The sequence below is a fragment of the Hippopotamus amphibius genome, chromosome 4 (genome assembly GCF_030028045.1).
Source record: "Hippopotamus amphibius kiboko isolate mHipAmp2 chromosome 4, mHipAmp2.hap2, whole genome shotgun sequence".
Taxonomy (NCBI): domain Eukaryota; kingdom Metazoa; phylum Chordata; class Mammalia; order Artiodactyla; family Hippopotamidae; genus Hippopotamus; species Hippopotamus amphibius.
In genome coordinates, this window is record NC_080189.1 from 185,713,196 (window position 1) to 185,734,209 (window position 21,014).

The window sequence follows — 21,014 nt, forward strand, 5'->3', positions numbered from 1 at the left end:
AGTGCATGGGCTTCTTATTGCAGTGGCTTCTCTTGCCATGGAGCACAGGCTTTAGGCGTGTGGGCTTTAGTAGTTGCAGCATGTGGGCTCAGTAGTTGTGGCACACGGGCTTAGTTGCTCCACAGCATGTGGGATCTTCCCGGACCGGGGCTCAAACCCGTGTACCCTGCATTGGCAGGCGGATTCTTAACCACTGAGCCACCAGGGAAGTCTCTTAGTTTCTCTTTTAAATGCACTGATGAAGCAGTAAAAATGGTTATTTTTATTAAATCTCAACCCTTGAGTACACTTCTTTTTAATGGTCTGTATGATAAAATGCAAAGGGCAGGACAGGGGCTACCCTAAGGTAAAGCACCTGTGCAATTGACTGTGTGAGTTACCAGCTGAACTAGCCACTTGTTTTATACCACTTTCACTTGAAAGAAGGACTAACGGGCAAACTATGCCTGTTCAGGCTTGAGTTGTCAACAGGCATTTTCTTGATAATGAATCATGGGAGCTGGCCACTTACAGGTTAACAACTGACAGTATTTGTTGCCGATGATAAAATTTGAGCTCTCAAGCAAAAATTAGGATTTTGGAAAACTCATGTCTACCATTGTGACCAGAGATTCCCAATAGCTAAAGATTTTCCTGATGAGGTTGTGGTGATGTTAATGAAGGTGCTTTTGGGATAACGTATGATAAAATGGGCCAACATCTAGAAGATCTGCATCACCCTGTCTGTGAACCAGTATTTGCCAGATGACAAACATCTGATGTTACAAATCACATGTGGAGCCATTCAAAGTACAAGATAAACCAATGGTGTATTGTAACAAAGCATGCAAACTTCATAAAATTCATCCAGATGGTTTCAGAATCCACTGGGTAAATAATCTTTGTTTTTTAAATAAATTTATTTATTTATTTTATGTTTGGTTGTGTTGGGTCTTCGTTGCTGCATGCAGGCTTTCTTTAGTTGCAGCAAATGGGGGCTACTCTTCATTGAAGTGTGCAGCCTTCTCAGTGCAGCGCCTTCTCTTTTTGCGCAGCACGGGCTCCAGGCATGTGGGCTTCAGTAGCTGCGGCACATGGGCTCAGCAACTGTGGGTCGGAAGCTCTAGAGCGCAGGCTCAGTGGTTGTGGCACACAGGCTTAGTCACTCCGCAGCATGTGGAATCTTCCTGGACCAGGGATCAAAGCCGTGTCCCCTGTGTTGGCAGGCAGATTCTTAACCACTGCACTGCCAGGGAAGTCCAGTAAATAGTCTTTAATAAACTACTTCCTGTTCAGTTTTGGTGTGGTATCAAAAAAGAATATCCATGATTACTAAAAAAAGGCATTAAAATATCCCCTCTTTTTCCTAACAGTATATCTATGAGAGGCTGGGTATCCCTTACATACTGCAGCCAAAACAACATACTACAACAGCTTGAACTCAGAAGCAGATTTGAGAATCTGCCTGTCTCCCAGCAAGTCAAAGATACTGGCAAAAATGTAAAACAATGACACTTATATCATGACATTTGTTGTTACTCTTTCAGAAAATACTTATTTTTTCATTTAAAAATCATTATTAATGTAACAAATTATGGGTTTATTATCATTATTTTAAAATAAATTAATATTTCTAAATGAATATCATTTTATACAAATACTAGTTTATTTCTAAATTACTTATATATATTATCACTTTGTTTCTAATTATTTCATGAATACTCGTTTTCTATTTTAATGAATTTCTATTATTTTTAACAACTGTATCGTAAACAAATTAATGAATATTTCCCAGGTTTAATTTCTAATATGGTAACTTGTCAATAGATATAACCACATAAGCCACAGTTCTTTAGTTAAATAATTGTTCAGAGTAAAGGGTTCCTGCAATCGAAACATTTGAGAACTGCTGGCTTAAGGACCAGGGAGCTGCCCCCAGGCTGGAGAGGCCATGTCCACTTACAGCAACTGGACCCACACTCCAGCTCTGCCCCTCAGCCTGGTTCCCTCTGCAACCCCCAGGTCCCTGCCCCAGCCACTCTGCCCCGGGCTGGACCTTGCCCTCCCGCCTTCCCTGGAGGAGTGCCCTAGAGCCTCACATCCTTGGTTACCTTGGTCACCAAAGCTTGCAGAAACGCGAGCAGCAAGAGCAGCATCTCTCGGCCTCAGTCTCCCCCAAGCCCCTGGAGCTGCCTGGCTGGTCCTGTTGACTAAGGGTTGGAGGAGGGTTTCTGTGCCCCTGTGAGTGCTTGGCCAGTGCAGCCATGAGCCCCGGGTCTGTGCACCCGTGAGCACACACAGATGAACATTAGAATGAAGTCTAGAGCAACGTCTTCCAGGGCAGCTAGGACCCCAGGTGGTTCCCCAAGTCCCCACCTACCTTTCCCTCCCCAGGACCCTTAGGCAGCCTACCTGGAAGCCCTGGGAGCTGGGAAGGGGTGCGGACAGGAGCACTCCGAGGGTCTGGCTCAATCAGCAGCGGAGGCGGTAAGACCAGCCTCCTTTGCGACCCTCAGACAGGTGATGGACCTGCACTGCCTGTACCAGCCCGCGGAGGACCCTGGGCAACTCCTGGCCCCTCTCCAACCTCAGTTTCCCTCCTGGGAACAGGAGGCACTGAGCTGTGTGACTCTGGCCCAGGGTTCCGAGTCCCTGGCAGCAACGGACCCTTCATACCTGAGGACCTGTGCCCTTCACGCAGCCCCGCCCCCACCCCAGGCCCTGGCAGAGCCCCCTCTGCAGGCGCACCCCTCCCCCATGCCCCTCCTTCTTCCTCTCACCTCACATAACCGGGGAACCTGTCCCTGAAGGAGGCCAGCCATTCATCTAGAGACTTGCTGCCTTGGTTCTCGCCGAGCTGGAAGATCTCCCCAATGGCCTCCAAGCCAGGGGCTCCGTCACCCAGGTCCTGCGGGAGGCAGCTCCCAGCCTCACCCAGCACAGGCCCTCACCCCGGGGTCAGCGCACAGGCCCCTGGGCCGGCCCTGCCGGGAAGAGCCGGCCCCCCCGCCCCCCCCCAAGGCTGTCCCGCCCAGGGCCCTGCCTCCTCCCTGCCCACAGCTCCCAGCTGCTGTGAAAGCCGACAGCCAGCACAGGCAGGCCTGGCGTGGTTGGGTGGAGACGGCCAGCCCCAGGCCAGGCAGGAGGCAAGGAGAGAAAGGGGAACAAGGCCCCGCGGCCGGACCCTCCGAGGGTCTCCGGCTCACCTCCTGTTTCCCCAGGATCTTGTGCAGCTCCAAGATGTCCAACTCCACCTGTTCTGCGTGGTCCCCCCACCTCCTGGGCTCCAGCGTCTTGAGATGGCTGACCAGGGCCTGGATGTACTCCCCAAAGACCACCTTGTACAGACCTTGCACAAGGCTCTGTCCCCCGAAAAGAAAGAAGATGAAAAGGCTCGAGTGAAGCTCTCCCAGGGAGTGGTCCAGGTGGCCTTAGTGGCTCTCCCTCTGGGATGGGGGGTGGCAGGACATTACATAAGCCCCCTCTAGCACTGGGCTGCGGGGTCCATCCCCGGCACTCTGCCAATCTAACCCCTAATTGCTGTGCTTCAGGGGCAGCCGGCCTCGCCTTCGCTGGGTGACCCCAGCTAGTCCCACCACCTCCCTCGGGAGACCAAGGGCCAGAGTGAGGACGAGGGCTGTCCAGTCCAGCCCGTGTCGGACCCTGGGCTGCCCAGTTGGCAGGAGGCTCCCCACACCCCTCTGAGGCCCAGCCTGCATAGGGGGAAGGTCAGGTTCCCAGGCAAGCAGAGCTGACCCCAAGGAAGCCCCCTCTGCTCCGTCCTACCCTGTACGTGGGAGTAGGGTGCATGCTGCGGTAGTCCTCCAGGCGCCCGCCCAGGGACTGCAGAGCTTGGACCAGATCCTTGTCCTTCCTCCCGAAGTGACACTCCAGCAGACTCTGAGGACAGGGGGCCGGATGTCACCATGGCCTGAGGCGCCCAGGCTGGCCACGCTCTCTCACGCCCTTGCCCTTTCTCCCCTCCAGCCCTGCAGCCCCCACCTCTCCCCACTAGGCCCGCACTTGTGGACCAGAAGCACCCACATCACAAGAACCAGAGGCTTGCCCACTGTCTGCCCCAGAGCTCTGTCCACCTTCTCCTGCCGACTCCTGGGAGTGTCCCAGATTCAATCTGTAGCCCTTAACATGAGCTCCTCCCCAGAGCCCTCCCGAGTCTTCCCGGAGTCCCTCCCCTCGCCTCTGGGTCCCCAGCACACCATAGCATAGCACAAGATGCCAGTGATGTGTTTCCCCCAGTCTGAGCTCCAGAGACACGGGGACGGGGACACAGCTAGACCAACCCTGTGTGCAGCCCCAGCCAGCTCAGTTCCCAGCAGACACTAGGGGTGGGGGTGGGCAGGGGAGGCAAAACCAGATGCTTAGCCAGGGGCGCCGAGCAAGTCCCATCCCCGATATGGCCCTCCAGCACCCCATCTGCACCATACAGCCTCGACAGCATCGTCTGTAAAACACGACCCTGAGTCCAATCAATGAGCTGTGGCCGCCTGGAGCTCTGTGCAGAGCAGGATACGGGGGCGCCATCTGTGCCCAGAGCAGCAGGATGCGGGGATTGATTAGCAATGCCTGCCACCGCTCAGGGCGAGGCCAGGGCAACATTCCTGCGGTGCCTTTGCACCTGGGAAGGAAAGGACGTCTCAGGGTCTCTCCTGCTCCAGATATTTCCATGCCACACTGAGCCAGAGGCTTAGATCTCTGTGGAAAATCCAACAGCAGCTGCCTCAGAAGCAGGGCCCCACAGTGGAAAATGGGTCACAGGAATGGAGACCCAGCCTCACCAGCAGCCCATCTTGCCTCTTCCTGCCCAGTAGGCCCCGTGGAGAGAAGGCCAGTGTGGGCCTTGCCCTCAGCCTGCAGTTGAATGGACCCCAAGGCCCTGAACTCTGTGGTTTCCACATCTGGGAGGTCACCTTGCCCTCCCAAGTCTTCAGTTCCCGGGCCAGGCCCTGGGCATCACCCGGGACCCCTGAATTCTGGGTGAGGCCCCACCTTGGAGGCAGCCACCGCTTGAGGGGAGGTGTGGAGACCCTGGGAACACAATGGAGGGGACTTCACCTGCCTGGGATGCATGTGGCTCAGAGTGGGATCAGGGGAGGGGCGGCGAGTCAGACCTGAGCGGGTAGGTGTAAGACCTCAGCTGGCCTGGCAGGACAGGTGACTCCACAGGTAGAGAGAGCAAAAGGCAGGTCTGGCCAAGGCAACAGAGGGATGCAAATGTGGACCCTGCCCAGGCAGGTGCCCTCAGTGAGGGTGGAGCTGGGCCTCCTGAGTGGCAGCAAGGCCAACCCCAGCCCACTCGCCTGGACAGGGGCCCGTTCAGGCCAGACAGGAAGCTGACCTGCCTTTCTTCCACTGCAGACACAGGCCGAAACACGGGGAGGGCAGGAGGCGGGACTGAGGCAACACTCAGCAGGTTGTCTCTGGTGCTTTGCCGTGTCTCATGCTGCCTCCTTGGGCTGGACAGAACCCAGGGAGACACAGGCACGCACCCTCTGCCCAGGTTCTCTGGGAACAGTGGAGGCCCCACGCCAGGGCTGGGGGTTGGGGTACATCACCTGGCACAGGCTCCTGACCCTAGGCAGGAGGTCCTCCTGGCTCTGGTCCTCAATGGCCGTGATGGTGTCACGCACCAAGTCAGCCAGCGGGGTGTGCGCCTGGCCCAGCTCCTGGCCCAGCTCCTGCCACGTTCTCCTGTTGGGGGCAACCCAAGGGGCCCGTGGGGCCTGGCCAGGAGGCATGCTGGCCCAGCCACAGCCCCGAGCCACGTGCCCCTCCTTCCTGGTGCCCCTCTGGCACCCTTGGACAGATGGGAAACAGACTCTTTTCTGCTGCTGCTTGTCTATTTCATCCCCACTCTTTTCTCTAAAAGTATTTATTTATGGGATAAGTGTTATATCCACGTGGCCTAAAATGCAAAAGGGACAGTGAAAAACTCCCTCCAGAGGCAGCCACTGTTTTTGGCATCTGGCATTTCCTGTACAAAATCCTGCAACTGTATATACATGCTGGGCAGGGGGCGGGTTTCTTCCCCCTTTTCTCACACACAACACCCAATCTACAATCCATGCAGACCGTTCCACAGGGTCCGAAGCTGGCCGCCCAGCCCTCCAGCTCCTCCAACCCCTGCCCGCACCTGGGACGCGCCGGGACACACCTAAGGATGCAGCAGTTTTGCAGCACGTGCAGTTGGGGGAAGCTCCTGGCACCAGCATCCTGCTGGAGGAAGCGGGGAGCGTCCTCATCCTGGTATCTGCGTGTGAAGGTGGAGATGCCGGCACATCCCCACCAGGCACAGCCCCGTAGGCCTGCCCCACCCGCGAGCCTTTCTTGCTTCTCAGCTTAACTGCTGCTTCTTTCATGAACCCACCAGTGTGGGTGGTGATCAGGTGCATGTGGACCCCTTGGGCTGGCTCTGGACCAGGCCTGGAGCCAATGCTTCCTGCGGATGTTCAGGTAGTGCTCTCCCCAGCCCTTTGCGGTAAATGCTTCTACAACAGGATGGGAGTGGGTTTCTCCTGCGGTCTGGAATCACAGCTAATGCTGCATTCACCCGACAGGTAAAGGAAGAGGCCAGGAAGAAAGGCCTCCTGGGAGGGTCCCGAGTGCCCACAGGAGGGGGGCACTGGGCCATTGCAGCTGCTCCCCCTGCCCGAGCAGAGAGCGGGGAGAGGGTCTGGAGAGGGCACACATACCCCTTTGGGGAAAGGCAGGAAAGAAGGGTGTCCTTGAGTTCCTAGAACATGAATCAGGGTCTCAAACTAGCCACCCAGTGTTGTTTTCTTTTTTCTTTTTTTTTTTTCCCTTGGTTACCTTTTTGCTGCTGATTTCTCTCTTTTTTTTTTTTAAGAACTTTTATTGAGATACAGTTAACATACAATAAACTGCATATATTTAGAGTGTACAATTTGGTATCCCAATCTCCCAATTCATTCCCCCCCAACCCTCCCCGCTTTCCCCACGTGGTGTCCGTATGTTTGTTCTCTACATCGGTGTCTCTGTTTCTGCCTTGCAAACTGGTTTTTCTTAACCATTTAAAACCTGGCTGATTTCATCTAAAGATCCACGTCTCCGGCCTCTCTTGAGTAACCTGCCTGGTGCCAGACCCTTTGGAGACCCTCGTCCTTGACGAACACGACCACACTGGAGACCCCAGAAAAGGGGTCCCACTACGTGCTGTACACAGCGCTTTGCCCAAAACCTGCCTCTCAGTGAGTCTGCACACCCCAGACCCCTGCAACAGCCATCCTCACCCGAGCCCCTTAGGGAAGAGGCAAGTCCCCACCCGAATGCAGCACGCGGGGCAGAGCTGGGTGTGGGCCCAGCGATCTGACAGCAAGTCTTGCTGTGAAAAACAGAAAGCAGGGGAGTGAGCGAGGCGCTCGCCTCAGCTAGGTTTAAGGGAGCACCCAAAAGTTTCGTCACAGAGAGAAATAGTATTTTATTGCAATATTTTTAAAACTCGATGGGAATTCCCTGGAGGTCCAGTGGTTAGGAGGCACAGGTTTGATCCCTGGTCGGGGAACCAAGATCCCACAGGCCGCACAGCATAGGCAAAAAAAGAAAAAGAAAAAAAAAACCCTGAAAATCTGCAAAAAATGCAGGATCCACAAATTTTAAAGAAGGACGGGATCCGGCCCTGTGCTTCCGCAGCTCTCCTCCCTGGCTTGCCCCTAAGCTTGTCCTGCTGTCCAATCCACATTGTGTTCAAGTGCCAGTTAGTTAAAATTAAATAATTTAAACTTCAGACCCCCTTGGAGCTAGCTCGACAGCCACGGGGCCAGGGCCTCCATGCTGGACGTTTCCCTGGTCACACACGGCTGCCCCCAGAGCCAGGGTGAGACGTGGAGCGGGCAGGAGCGGGGGGACCCAGAGCCAACCCCACCCCCTGCACCTACATTGGGAACTGGCCACGCGCTTGGCGGCTGGCGGCTTGGCTAGTGCTCTGACTCAGGTTAGATGGGCGCAGTCTGTGTCTCCCGGTCAGGGCAGGGCTGCCTTTCCACTTACCTTTTCAGAAACTTTGAAAATGTCTCCAGAACCATGGCTTGAACCCGGCTGGTGATGGGTGGCCCGATGTCTTGCACTGAATCTGTGGTTCCTTTCAGCAGCTGTCAATCACAGCAAGTGGGCACTCAGAGGGGCCGGGGAGCCAGGGGGCAGATCACACAGCCAGGGGACCCTGGGAGAATGTAGCCCTTCCCAGCTGCGTGCCTGTCACAGCTGTCCCACCCCTCGCCCCTGCCATGCCTGCCCGCTGCAGATGGCAAGGAGCAGACACCTCCCACCAGGCCCTCATGACCTCACCGGACCCCACCTCTCTCCTCAGGCCTCCCCACTCGCACCCTATACTGTGTCCTGCAATCAGCCCCACCCACTGAGTCTCTCCCATTTGGCCCTGAGGCTGCGCCAGCCCTGCCCCGTCCCCATAGGAGCTGCCCACCCTCCTCCCAGTCCTTCCCCCGGCTGCCCACTTGCCACCCGATGCTCTCAACAGGGCATCTTGGCATAAAGGCATCGAGGACACTTAACGTCTCCACCATCTTTTCTCTCTCCAACCCCGAGCGGTCAAAAGAAAGCAACAGAAACCCCCAACCCAGATCCTCTGAAAAAAGCCACACACACACACTCTCTCTCTCTCTCACACACACACATACACAAGCACACATGCCCACACGTGTACACACAGGCACACACAGACATACACACGTGTGCCCGTACACATGCACGCACATGCACGCACTCCTCCAGGGCCAAACATCCTTCACCCCTGTGGGCTGCACGATGCCTCCTGGAGCCTTGGTGCCCTCCCCGTTGAAGCCCCACGTCCCCAGACACCCATCTCTTCGCAGCTCCTACCTGAGGCCCAGGAGTGGGTCCTCATGAGCTGCGAGGTTCCAGCAGAAGCCTCTCCCCGAAAGATAAGCCCTGCACCCCAGCACTGGGACCAAGGGCTATCTGCTCCCCTCATCACCTCAGCCTCAGCACACAGGCACCATATACAGCCCAGCCCGGCCGCTCCAACGCCAGGGAGCACCGGCCTCCCCCCTCCCCTCTCCCCGCCAGCCCCCTCCTGCCGGCACCACACCCACACCCCTCCCCCCCAGCACCCCTGTCCTTCCAGGCCCCTCCTGCACCAGGCTGGCCACTCAGGAAGGTACCAGGGACCCTCGCAGTGGGTGTACCTGGAAGATTTCGAGGAATACTCTGGAAGGAGAGTTGGCCCACTCTTTCCCATCACAGGTCAGGATGTTTTCTAGACGGGTTTTCAACCTTTTCTGCTCAGAACACAATAAAAGCAACTTCCATCCGCATGTTCTTCTCTCGGCAGTGAGGGGCAAGTCTTGGACCAGCCCGGGGACCCCCACCAACCAGCAGCCTGAAATCCCCCCACCCCGGGGACCCAGTTTCCCCAGTTTCCCCAGGGCCCCCATCCCTCTGTGCATCATGGGGGGCCCGACACCTTCTGGATACATCCCCCCTCACTCCTGGCCCGGCAACCACTTCTGTCACCAACACTCAGTTGAGGGGGGTGGAGAACAGCTACCCTCCTCGGGGACCAGAGCCCCTGCAGGGACCAGGCCAGAGAGGGGTGCCGAGCACCGACGGACTGGGGGTCAGGAGGCCACGGCCACCAGGACTGACGAGGCCTGGGCCACGCCCTCAGGGGTTACAAGCTCAGCGTGACCCCTCCGGCCAGCCCGCAGGCATGGAGACGGGCTTTCCCTGGCGGCTCAGGAGGAAGTCCCCTCCCCACACCACGGCCAGGGCACTTCCTGCGCCACCCCCAGGGGGAGGGCATGGAGTCCCGGGGGTGGGGGCGGCAGCCTGGGGACCTCGGCAACTGACACCTGGCAGCTCAGCCTGGCTCCGCTCTGTGGTCGGGCAGAGAATGATAAGCCTTGAATTCTCTGATTCAGCCCAGGCTGCAGCGTCACCGCTTCAGGAGAGCCTTGAAGAACAGAAGGCTCAGACCCAGGTGCTTCAAGCAGGCAGAGCCCTGAGTTTGGCATCACGTCTTGTGGTCTTGCGAGTACCCAGGAAAGGGCTGGGCATGTACATCCGTAACTGGGAAAGTCCAGTTAAATGCATACGTGGTCTTCATCTCGCTTGTGATAGCAAATTACGTTTTTAAAAAGTGGTTGCAGTAGAAAGTTGCGATGGTCCCTAAGTGCTGACTGTGTTTGCTGGGATGAACCGCCCGCACCCTCCCAGGGACAACCGACTGCCCGCCCGAGGCGCCCCAGCTCTGCCCTCGCTCACCAGTGCCGGGCTGCACATACTGGTCAAGGCAGCCGCCGCGCCCCGTCTGGCGTCCCCCACGGCCACTCTAACACGCCACGGGCCTCAGATCCACGGTCCAGTGGCCAAGGGCCCAGATCAGCATCCCGGCCCCGCCAGCCCTCGGGGTGGACTTGGGCTCCGGCTCAAACCCCCGACGCACGATGAGGAGACCTCGGTGGTGGAGTCTCCTGGAAGCCATTTACCTGCATCAGCTCCACGAGCTTGTCCTGCACCTGGGACAACCAGGTAACAAATATCGGTGGGTCCAAGAGGTTCCTGGCGGCTGAGGGCTTCCCGGAGGTGGAAGGTGCGTCCAGAGGAGTCTCCCTGCTGGATTGGAGACAGCCGTGAGGGGCGGGGGCCCCGCTGCGCGGGGAGGGGGGGCCGCTCGGAGCTAAGGGCGGTGCACCCAAGGCCAGGCCCCCCGCCCCCTGCACAGGGGCAGCTGGGGGTGACAAACGGGAACAAAAGCCTCTGCGGTCACACACGCGCATTGACATGACTTCCCCACGCACACCGACACGCTAACACACACATACACGTACTGCACCATAAACACTCACACGTGCACACACACACACTAACACACACGTGTGTGCACACGCTGTCCCCAAGACCGTCTGAGTCCGCCCTTCCCTGCCCACCGCTCCCACCCAGGTGGCCCTTCTGAAGCCCCTGCATGGACCGCTGCCCTGGGCCTGAGGACCCTCACCCCAAGGCTCCCTGGGAGGAGGACTCACGCCGGCCCAAACAAGGTCTCCTTGCCCCAGGTGTACAGCTCACAGCAGCTTCTCTGGTCTTTGCTGCAGGCCAGGAGCGTGGACAGGCAGCCCAGGAGCACGTCCTGGAAGCACTCTCTGTAGATCGCCAAGAAGCGGGCTCCCCACCGGCCTTCCCTCTGGGAGCCCAGGCCATGTTCCACAGTCTTGCTCAGTTCCTCCAGGTACCTGCCCAGCTGGTCCCCGGAGCTCAGGGGCATTCGGGCCTCGGCGTCATTCCTCAGCAGGTTCCGCAGCCGGCCGTCCCAGGAGGCCAGGCCGCCACCCAGGTCCGAGCTGTCCGAGGAGCCCCGTGCCCACTCCACCGCGGCCACCACCGACGTGAGCTTCGGCTGCAGCTCCTGCCTGCCCCCGCTGCCCCGCAGGGCCTCCTGGACCACCTGCCACATGCCCTGGGCCACGATCTGATACTGGGAGCTGCAGTCCTGCTCATCACCTGCCAGGGATGCGATGCTCTGGCAGGCTTCCAGGAACCGGCCCTCCTGGACCAGCTGCAAGAACTCTGGAAGAGAGGAGCCCAGGATGCCAGCTCAGAGGGGCCTCGGGAGAGGAGCACAGGTGAGGCGGGGCGGGGCACCTGCCGCAGGGGTCCTTGGTTTTACCCTCACTCACAGGAGGGTGCCCGCCCTGAACGTGTCCGTGCATCAGGGGACCAGCAAGAAGACGCGATGGCCAGTTTGAAGAGCCCTTGGGGACTGGGCCTGTGGACCAGTCAGGAGCAGAAGGTCACGGGGTGTTTAGGAGGCTGCAGGAGAGCGGTAAGCTGTGCATGGGATCACCTCCAGAGCAGGTCATAACATCTTCTGTGAGCCTCTAAGCACCCAGGGCTGATCAAGATCTGCACCTTCGTCAGCCATGGATTGCTAACCTGGCCTCCTGCCGTAACACGGAGCGCGCCAGGACGGGGTCCCCCAGAGCTGGTAGGAAATATCCCAGCACAGCGGTTCTCAGCATGAATGCACATCGGGACCACCTGGGGAGCCCATTCAAGCCCAGGTTGCAATTTGCTTTCCTGCAAGGTTCCCAGATGGTGCGGATGGTGCTGAGCCCAGGACCGCACTTAGAGAGAACCGCTGCTCTACCTGGTAGCAAGAGGTGGTCCACATTCCGCTTCCTTCCACACACAGGGCGATAGCTAGATAGAGAGATGACTGATAGATACATAGATAATACATAGACAATGGATACAGTTAAAAGAGATAGCTATTGTAGAAACATAGGTAATAGGTAGGTGATAGATAGATTGATAATAGATGGATGACAGATAAACGATAGAGGATAGAGAGACAGAGAGAGGTCCATCTTCCACAGAACCATCCTGGGAGGGACAGGTGGGGGTGCAGGTGGTGGTTTGCACCTTCTGCTCCCCCTCCCAGGGTGCCTGGGCTCCCCAGGTTCCGCCCCTTCTGTAGACAAGGAAGCAGCCCAGCCCTGAGCAGCAGCTGGAGGTAAGCCTCTGAGAGGAAAAGGGCGACCTTGGCCACATCAGCCAGTCCGTGCTGGGCCAGCATGTGATGCACCAGTGGACGGAAAGGAGAGTCCCTCTGCCAGGGCTGGTGCCCAGTTGAGCCTTGGTTTCCCTGGGACAGGTGGTGGCCTCCTTGTGGTTCCTTCATGCCCATCCTCACTTCTTCCCTCTGTCCTACTGCTGCCGTGCCCATGAGCAGTGACCCTGGCCACCTGTAGGCTCACTGCCCTCTGCCCTGCCGCCCTGCCTGCCTCTCCCCATCTGAGCACCCCATCCTCAGGAGCCCCAGTACCACCAGCGACCCCGGCCACCCTGGGCTATTCAGGGAGAGCACTTCACCCAAGCAAGGAGCCAGGACCCCTAACATGGGCCAGGGGATGGCTCTCTCCAGGGACCGGGCTATGGTTCTCAGTCGGACAGCTGGTGGCAGCACTCTGCGAGAAGAGGCCTCTCGGTGGCGGTGGCGGTGGCGGTGGCGTGAAGGGGAGGCCCAACTCTGCTCCCCTCCCCACCCCACACCTCTCCCCCCACCCCCCGTGGCACCTGGCTGCCCACCTCCCACTTCTTAAAGCAAATATGAAAAATGCACAGCTGTTGTGACTCCTGGGCCGTGGGTGTTATTCTCTGTGCTTTCCTGAATGTTCTATTTCTCAGAGATTAAAAAAGGAAGAAAGTTCACATAATGGGTTGCATCATGTCCTCCCAAAATTCACATCCTTCCCAGAACCTCAGACAGTGACCTTATCTGGCAATAGGGTTGTTGAGGGTGTGACTAGTTCAGATGAGGTCCTACTGGAGAAGGGCAGCCCTTTATTCAATCTGACCGGGTCCTTATAAGAAGAGGAAACAGACATGCAGAGAGGAGAGGCCACGTGAGGAGGAGGCAGGGATTGGAGCACCTGCAAAGCGAGGAACACCTGGAGCCCCAGAAGGTGGAGGAGGAGGAAGGAGCCTCCCCTAGAGCCTTCAGAGGGAGCGCAGGCCTGCCCACGTCTCAGCCTCCAGGACTGAGAATAAATGTCTGCTATTTCAGGCCGCCCGGCTATAGTCATTGGTTATGCAGCCCCAGGGCTGCTAAGTTCCCTTTTGGCTTAAGCTGGTCAAGCTCAGACTTGTCTTAACAAATGCAGTCCTTCTACTGCCTCAAACACTCCACCTGTGCCCCATTCCCCAAGCCTGGACTCTTAGAAAGCTCACCAGCCCATTCTGTCTGACCCATTCACCAGGTGAGTCTCAGCCTCTCCCCAGGCCTCTCCACCACCCCAGCCCCACCCCGGATGTGCCCACAGCACCACCATGGTTTGGTCTCTCCAAACGCGATTGGCTTCTCACCTGGAGACTGTCCCTACCCACCCACACCATCACCACCACCGGAGACATTCCTGGTTGTCTGTCATCCTCTGCTAGGGACGCTCTGACCCTCAATTTCCACTTCCTTCAGCTGCCCCGCCCTTATCACAGTCACCTGCCTGGGGCACCCCCCGCAGACTCTGCATGAAGGCGCTGTGACCCCCTTTAACGCCTGTCCCTGGAAGGGAGGGAGGGAGGAAGGTCCTGGGGCCTCGAGGGACCTGCAAGTCGTTGTTAGAAGAAGACCCCCGAGGGCGGTCCAGGCTCTGAGGTGTTCTGGTCTGGGGCACCTGTGGAAAGTGGGACCTCAAGAGAGGGGCAGGTGTGGATGGCCCCTCGATGTGAGGGATGGTTGGGGACAGGCTGCCGGGACCGGGGGGGTGGGGTCACAGGGTGTTGGGGCTGCTGTCCAGGTGTCACTGGGTGGCCGGGGGCGCTGTGATGGGGGCACGGGCGGGGAGGCCCTCAGACCCCAGCGAGCAGGCAGGACAGCCCGCGGGCACAGCGCCAGCCTGGGCAGTTGTGAACGAGAAGGGTCACCCACTGTCCTCCTGGGGCCATGGGTGCCACGCCCTGGGCTGGGGACCCCGGAGGGGCAGAGAGGCTTCGGGACTGCACAGGGGAAGCGCCAGCTGTGGGGTAGGAGCCCGAGACCGAGGGCTCCAGGAGCATCCGGCTCTCTCTGGCACCTGACAGGTTTCAAAGGCCTCAGTTTCTCAATATGTAGGATAGGGGGCAACAGCTTACAAGAGAAGGCGGTGTCCATACTGCTTCTCAGCTTACCCTCAACAAGCACAGAGATGCCAGGAACCCGGCTTGGAGAAAAAAATTAAATGAAGAGGTTTTGAAAATGCTGGAAGGGAAAAGGATGACACCCCCAAGTTCTGGGACAAGCACTTAGGGGCTCGGGACGACCCTGTTTCCTAAACACTGTGGGTTTAGCAAAGGCAGGGCAGGGATGACCTGAGGATCATGCTCACTCGGTGGACTGCACCAGACAGGGAGAGACCAGAAGGGCAGAATTCTGCTTTAGATCCCAAAGGAGCCTCAGCAAGACATCCCAACCTATAGTCACAGAAGGCAGGTTCTGGTAAGATTCAGAGCCAAAAGAGGAGTGGGGTGAGGGGGATGATTTCAAGGCACTTGGACAATTCAACATCCATTCTTATGGACTTTAACATGAAAAGGCATTAACTCTAACTTCTCCCTGGAAATTTCCACGTGAGAGGGGAGTTATATTTCAAGTTGGGGCTTAGAGTGCCTTTCCACTGTCAAGGGCAAAGGCATGTTCTTCCCTTCCCTGTTCCTCCTTCCTGACCACTGGATGCACACATGATGACAGGCACAGTGCAGCCATCCTGGGCCACAAAACAGAAGCCCAATGTGGTGGGTGGCAGAGGAGCACAAGGTAAAAGTCTGTGTCCCTGAGCACTGAGAAGCCTGGACCACCTACCCAAATCTTCCTGTAGAGAAAAGTAGATTTTATCTTGCTTAAGCCACTATTTTGTTGGGTCTCTCAGTGAAAGCAGCAGAACATACATCATAATAATGCAAAAAATTTGCATTTTGGGGGACATATTGGAGCAGGACAGCCTCCAATTATATTTTACTATCTGTGCAGGTGAAGATTCCCTATCCACTCCTAGTCAATAGCTCCTTTTTTTTTATAAACTTGGCCATCATGTGGGATCTTAGTTCCTTGACCAGGGATCAGACCCGTGGCTTCTGCATTGGAAGTGCGGAGTCTTAACCACTGGACCGCCAGGGAAGTCCCATAAATAGTTCCTTTTTGATAATGAATTATGTTAGGCTTGAAAATAGGAAATCTAGCCCCTGGAATCTCTGTGATGTTACCAGGCTCAGGGTCACCCAGGCATCATTGCCCTTCTTTCTAGGGAGGCATTGTCCAGCGCGGCAGCCATGAGACACACATGACTACTGGGTCCTTGAAATGTCCAAACTGGGCTGTGCTGTGAGTGCAAAACACACATCAGATTTCACAGACTTGGGACGTCATTCGTTAAGACTCCGCCTTCCAATGCAGGGGACGTGGGTTCGATCCCTGGTTGAGGAACTAAGATCCCACCTGCCATGGAGCAACGAGAGAACCCAAGCACCACAGCCAGAGAGCCCAAGCACTGTGAAGCCCACACAGCACAACTAGAAAAACACGTGCACCACAACGAGCACCCAAAACATTCACAGACTTTGTAGGGAAAAAAAAGAATGTAAAATATCTTAGTAGTTCTAATACGGATTGAATGTTGAAACATGTTGGGATATTCCTTTAGCTCTATTGGGCTAATTAAAATATATCAGTAAAATTAATTTCACCTATTTCTGTTTTAATATTTTTTACCAGACTACTGAAAGCTTCCCGCGCGGGGCTCACGCTGTGTTTCCGCTGGACAGCCCCCCCTTGGAGCGCGCGCGCCCCCTCGCTCTGAACCTCAGGTGTGAAACCCCTGCTGATCCCTCACCACTCTGGCTCTCCTCTGGCTGGAAGTCATGACCCCCTACCCCACACAGACAAGCCACCCTTACAAAGTCCCTGGGGGACCCTGAGGTCCCCTAGGCTTCCTACACACATGGCTGCATTCGTACCATCTGTCAGCCGGGACACTGGTGGGGACGAGGTCAGGCAGGCGAAGGTCAGACACGGGGTGTCCCCTGCTGCCTCCACACGCACCCAAGCGTTTGGGTGATGGCAGACTGGCCTGGCCGGCACCCACGATGCCCTGTGCAGGCCCTTGAGGCTGCCAACACCTCGGCTCTGGGCCTCCTGAACACCTCCCTGTGTTCCTGGCCAGCCACAGCTGGCGTGGGAAAGGAAGGGAAATGACCCTGGAAAATCACCATCCTGGCAAGGATGCCCCAACATCAACAGGCTGGTGAGGATTTGGGAGACCCTCCTCAGAGATCCCATCACCTTGCGAATCAACTGACAAATGCTTATCCCTTCCAGGTGACATGCTGGTCACCGTCCAGATGCCAGAGGTATAAAGGCAGCTGGGGACCCCATCCCCCACGACCTGGGCTCCCACTGCAATTCTGCAACGTCCCTCTGACCACATGGAAAATCTGAAGCGTTTTCTCTTCAGGAAAACACTCCCTAGATTATAAAAGCACCAGCTCCACCCAGAAAATCCAGCCTGCCCCCCCACCCCCCACCCCCACTACCAAACCAGAGCCTTAATTAACAGAGCAGCCCTGCCCGGCTCCTCCACTCAAAGCCATCCAGCAAGCTTCCCTGAACACAGACCCGAGCTGGGCTGTAGGGACAGAAATGTGGCCCCAACACAAACCAGACACACGCGGGACCCCCCCACCCCCCGCCACCACCTGCCCTCCACGCTCCTCGTCTCTCACTCCTGCACACCAGAGCCTGGGGCACAACCTAGCATCCAGCTCTGGTTGCCTGGATTGGAACCTGGACCTCCTCACTTGCTGTGTCCCTGGGCAAATGACTCAACCTCTCTGAACCTTTGTTTCACCAGCTTTGAAATGAGCTTCACATATAATCCATGATGAGGTTCATCTCGCGAAAGGGAGGACTCTTTGCTGATGGATTCTGTGTTGGCACTAGTCTTGGCCCCCAGTGTTGTGTGCTCGAGGCCCCCCCACCGCCACGGCTCAGCTCCCACTGCAGCCCCATCACAGCCTACTGTCAACAAGCCAGCACCCCCCTCACCATGCGGGGTCCTCCAGGCCTGGGAAGGAGGGGTCTCATTACTCCACTGGGTCCCCTCCAGGCCCTCAGAGGGATCCCCACGAGGGTGGCATGCAGCAAATACTGAACGAAGGGATGGATAAGGGGCAAAGGAAAGAATGAACAAAAGAAGGAAGGGACGGGACATGACTTCCTGCCGGATGTAAAAAGTAAAAGTGACACGCCTACCTTCAGAATTTTCTCCCAGTTGAATGGCAGCAGCTTGGGCTTCTTGATTCCTGTGGAACCTGCCCAGAAACTTCCATAGTTTGTTTTTGTGCTGTCCTTGGGGCTTTCTGTCTGCTTCTTCTCCTTCCTTTCTTGATTTCTTCTTCCACCAAGAAGATTTCTTTTTGCTTCGGCCCACCTCACCGTCTTGACATTTCTTTTTGCTTCGACCCATCGCACTGCCTTGATCGGTCTAGCTCCACAGATAGCCTCTCCAAGGCTTCTGAGTCACTGGCCTTTGTATTCAGTCTCTATCAAAGAATAAAAATAAAAGGGGAAGTTGGATGGCTGCCTGAGAAACTTCCTCTGCAACTGACATGGAAGTTAACATTTTATAGAATTTCCCAAGTTTCACTGACTAGGGCTCCCCTCTGAGGAGTGGCATATCCATTATTTAGCCCATGAATGTTTCCCCGATGTCTTGGGTCAACTCTAGAACAGAGCAAAGGCCATGAAGTTAGATAGGCCATGTGAAGTCTGTGGTCACAGTGGACCACCACCACTACCACACTCCCACGTCATCACTGCTGTCAAAAGTGAGAATGAACTCTAGTTCAGGTTTGTCTTTTTTTTTTTTTTTCTAATTTGTCATTAAAGAAGATATTACTTATAGCTGTGATTTCTTTCTTTAAAAAAAAATTGTGGGGACTTCCTAGGTGGCGCAGTGGTTAAGAATCTGCCTGTCAATGCAGAAGACACAGGTTCCACCTCTGCTCCAGGAAGATCCCAAATGCCTGCATGCTGCAACAATGGAGCCTGCACTCTAGAGCCCGTGAGCCACAACTATTGAGCCCATGTGCTGCAACTACAGAAGCCCAAGCGCCTAGAGCCCGTGCTCCACAACAAGAGAAGCCACCGCAATGAGGAGCCCGCACACCACAATGAAGAGTAGCCTCCACTCGCCACAACTAGAGGAAGCCTGTGTGCAGCAACAAAGACCCAACGCAGCTAATAAAAAATAAATAAATAAATAAATTTATTTGTTTAAAAAATTGTGGTAAAATACATGCAACACAAAATTTACCATTTTAATCATTTTTACGTACAAAGTTCAGTAGCATTAACTAATACACATTGTTGTCAACCACCACCACCAACCTCTCCAAAACACTTTTTCTCTTGCAAAACTGAAACTCTGTCTCCATACTAATTCTCCGTTCTCCCCACCTCCAGCCCCCGGCAACCCTATTATCTTTTGTGTCTCTAGGAATTTGACTATTCTAGGAACCTCATATAAGTGGAATTGTACAGTATTTGTCCTTTAGTGACTGGCTTATTTCACTCAGCATAGAGTCCTCCAGGTTCACCCATGTTATACCATGTGTTCAACTTTCCTTCCTTTAAAAAAAGAATGAAACGAGTTAACTTTATTGTCAATTCACATTTTAAAAATTATTTTATTGTGTTAAAATACACACAACATATCATTTACCATCGTAACCATGTTTCAATGTACACTTCATGTGACTAAGTGCAACCATCCCCACCCTCCATTTTCAGAACGGCCTTCATCTTCCCAAATTGAAACTCCATCCCCATTAAATGCTCACTCGCCACTCCCACCTCCCTACAGCCCCTGACAACCACCGTTCTGCTCTTTGTCTCTAGGAATCTGACTCCTCTAGGACCTCACATAAGGGGAGTCATACCGTATTTGTCCTTTTGTGACTTCCTGTTTTACTCAGCATGACATCCTCAAAGTCCATCCATGTGGTAGCATCTGTCAGAATTTCCTTCCTTTTGAAGGCTGAATAATACTCCATCATTTGCATGGACCACATTGTGTTTATCCACCCATCTATCCATGGACACTTGGGTGATGCCGCTTTTCAGCTACTGTGAAGGATGCTGCTGTGAACATGGGTGCACACATCTGTTCAAGTCCCTGCTCCCAATTCCTAACTGGGCTTTCTTTCCCACGGGCGATGGCACTCTCAGCCGCTGTGGTTGTGAAAGCTTCACACACCTTGGAAGCGCTCACTGGCCCACGCGGGTGGCTGGCATCCTCATTTTATGACAGAAGAAACAGAACTCACATCCTGGGAGGCCTCAGTGGGACAGAGCTGCCAGCAACATCACCCAGACGCGGGGGCAGATTCTGTTCAGTGTGGTGTGAGGTAGGGATCCAGCGTCATCCTTTTCCACATGAGTAACTCACCATGTTTCCCAGCTGCAGGAATTGCACAGTGCTGCCTCTGTGCCCTGATCTGACATCAGAGCCACCTCCCCTTTATGTGTCCAACATTTAAACTTAGATCTGCTTCAAGCCAGTCTGCAGTTCTTAACCACTAGGCCAGAGAGCCCTGGGACGTGCCTGGGGTCTCCCACCAGGACCCCACACATCCTGTGTGACTTTCCTGTCACTGCTGTGACAAAGTACCACAAACACAGTGGCCTAAACCACACAAACTTAATATCCTCAGAGCTCTGACCTGGGTCCCCCTGGGCTGCATTCCTTCCACTGGCTGTGGGAGAGAATCCACTTCCTGTTTCCCATCTCCCAGATGCCGGCTGCATCCTTGGCTCCCTCCAGTCACTTTGCCTGAACCTCCCTCCTCCCCCTCCCACTAGCCCTGCCAGATCCTCCAGGCTCTGCTCCCTGTGCTCAGGTCAGCAGGTCAGCAACCTCAATTCCATCTGCATCCTTAACACCCCTTTGCTGTGGAATCTGGCATAGTCCTGGGTCCGGGGGTTAGGACTGGACACCTTTGGGGGGGCTATCCTGTCCGCCCTGCACTCAGCTGGTGCAGCCTCCTCTCTCCTCACCTTCATGGGACAACTTCCCACTGTCTCTACCTCCCCAGCTCCTCCCCTGCCCCCTCTGCAGAGTCCAGGTCTTCCTTTGTCCCGGGCTCCACCGCACAGTCCCATAGGCCTCATAGTTAGGGACTCCATTCAGCATTCTAGAACACTCCTCTATTTCTAGGACAGGGCCTAGGTTTCCCAGGACTGCTTTGGCGTGTTCGTCATGCCCCGCATTCGTGACTTCCTGCTCGTGGAGGCAGAAACATGTGTCCACACACTTCCCTGAGAGGCACGGAGCTTCTAGAACACACCAAGTTCTCAGAGGCTTTGGCGTTGCCCTGGACACATGCTATGCTATTCCTCCTGTGATGCAAAACTGGGTTTCTGTCCGTGCGGACTGCATCCTGTGGGTGGCGCCCTTCACTCTTCATAATGATCCTCTGAGGTCCACGCCAAC

At 55.6% G+C, this 21,014-nt stretch overlaps 1 protein-coding gene across 5 annotated transcripts; it reads right to left on the reverse strand.

Moving 5' to 3' along the window:
• Positions 1–813: 813 nt before the first annotated feature.
• On the reverse strand, positions 814–18,016 carry LOC130851774 (uncharacterized). 5 transcript variants are annotated; one of them, XM_057732506.1, is made up of 12 exons: positions 17,774–18,016; positions 11,019–11,559; positions 10,482–10,608; positions 9,180–9,272; positions 8,005–8,105; positions 6,152–6,247; positions 5,553–5,688; positions 3,766–3,879; positions 3,186–3,341; positions 2,760–2,857; positions 2,091–2,189; positions 814–1,193 (listed from the first exon to the last, which is right to left on the reverse strand). In XM_057732506.1, exons 1-11 carry the CDS (start codon positions 17,985–17,987, stop codon positions 2,096–2,098), a joined length of 1,770 nt encoding a protein of 589 aa, XP_057588489.1. In that variant the 5' UTR covers positions 17,988–18,016; the 3' UTR covers positions 814–1,193; positions 2,091–2,095. The 5 variants fall into 5 exon arrangements, with proteins under 5 accessions (XP_057588489.1, XP_057588488.1, XP_057588487.1 ...); XM_057732505.1 differs by having other exon boundaries at positions 2,760–2,887; XM_057732504.1 differs by having other exon boundaries at positions 814–1,166; positions 2,760–2,908.
• Positions 18,017–21,014: the final 2,998 nt, after the last annotated feature.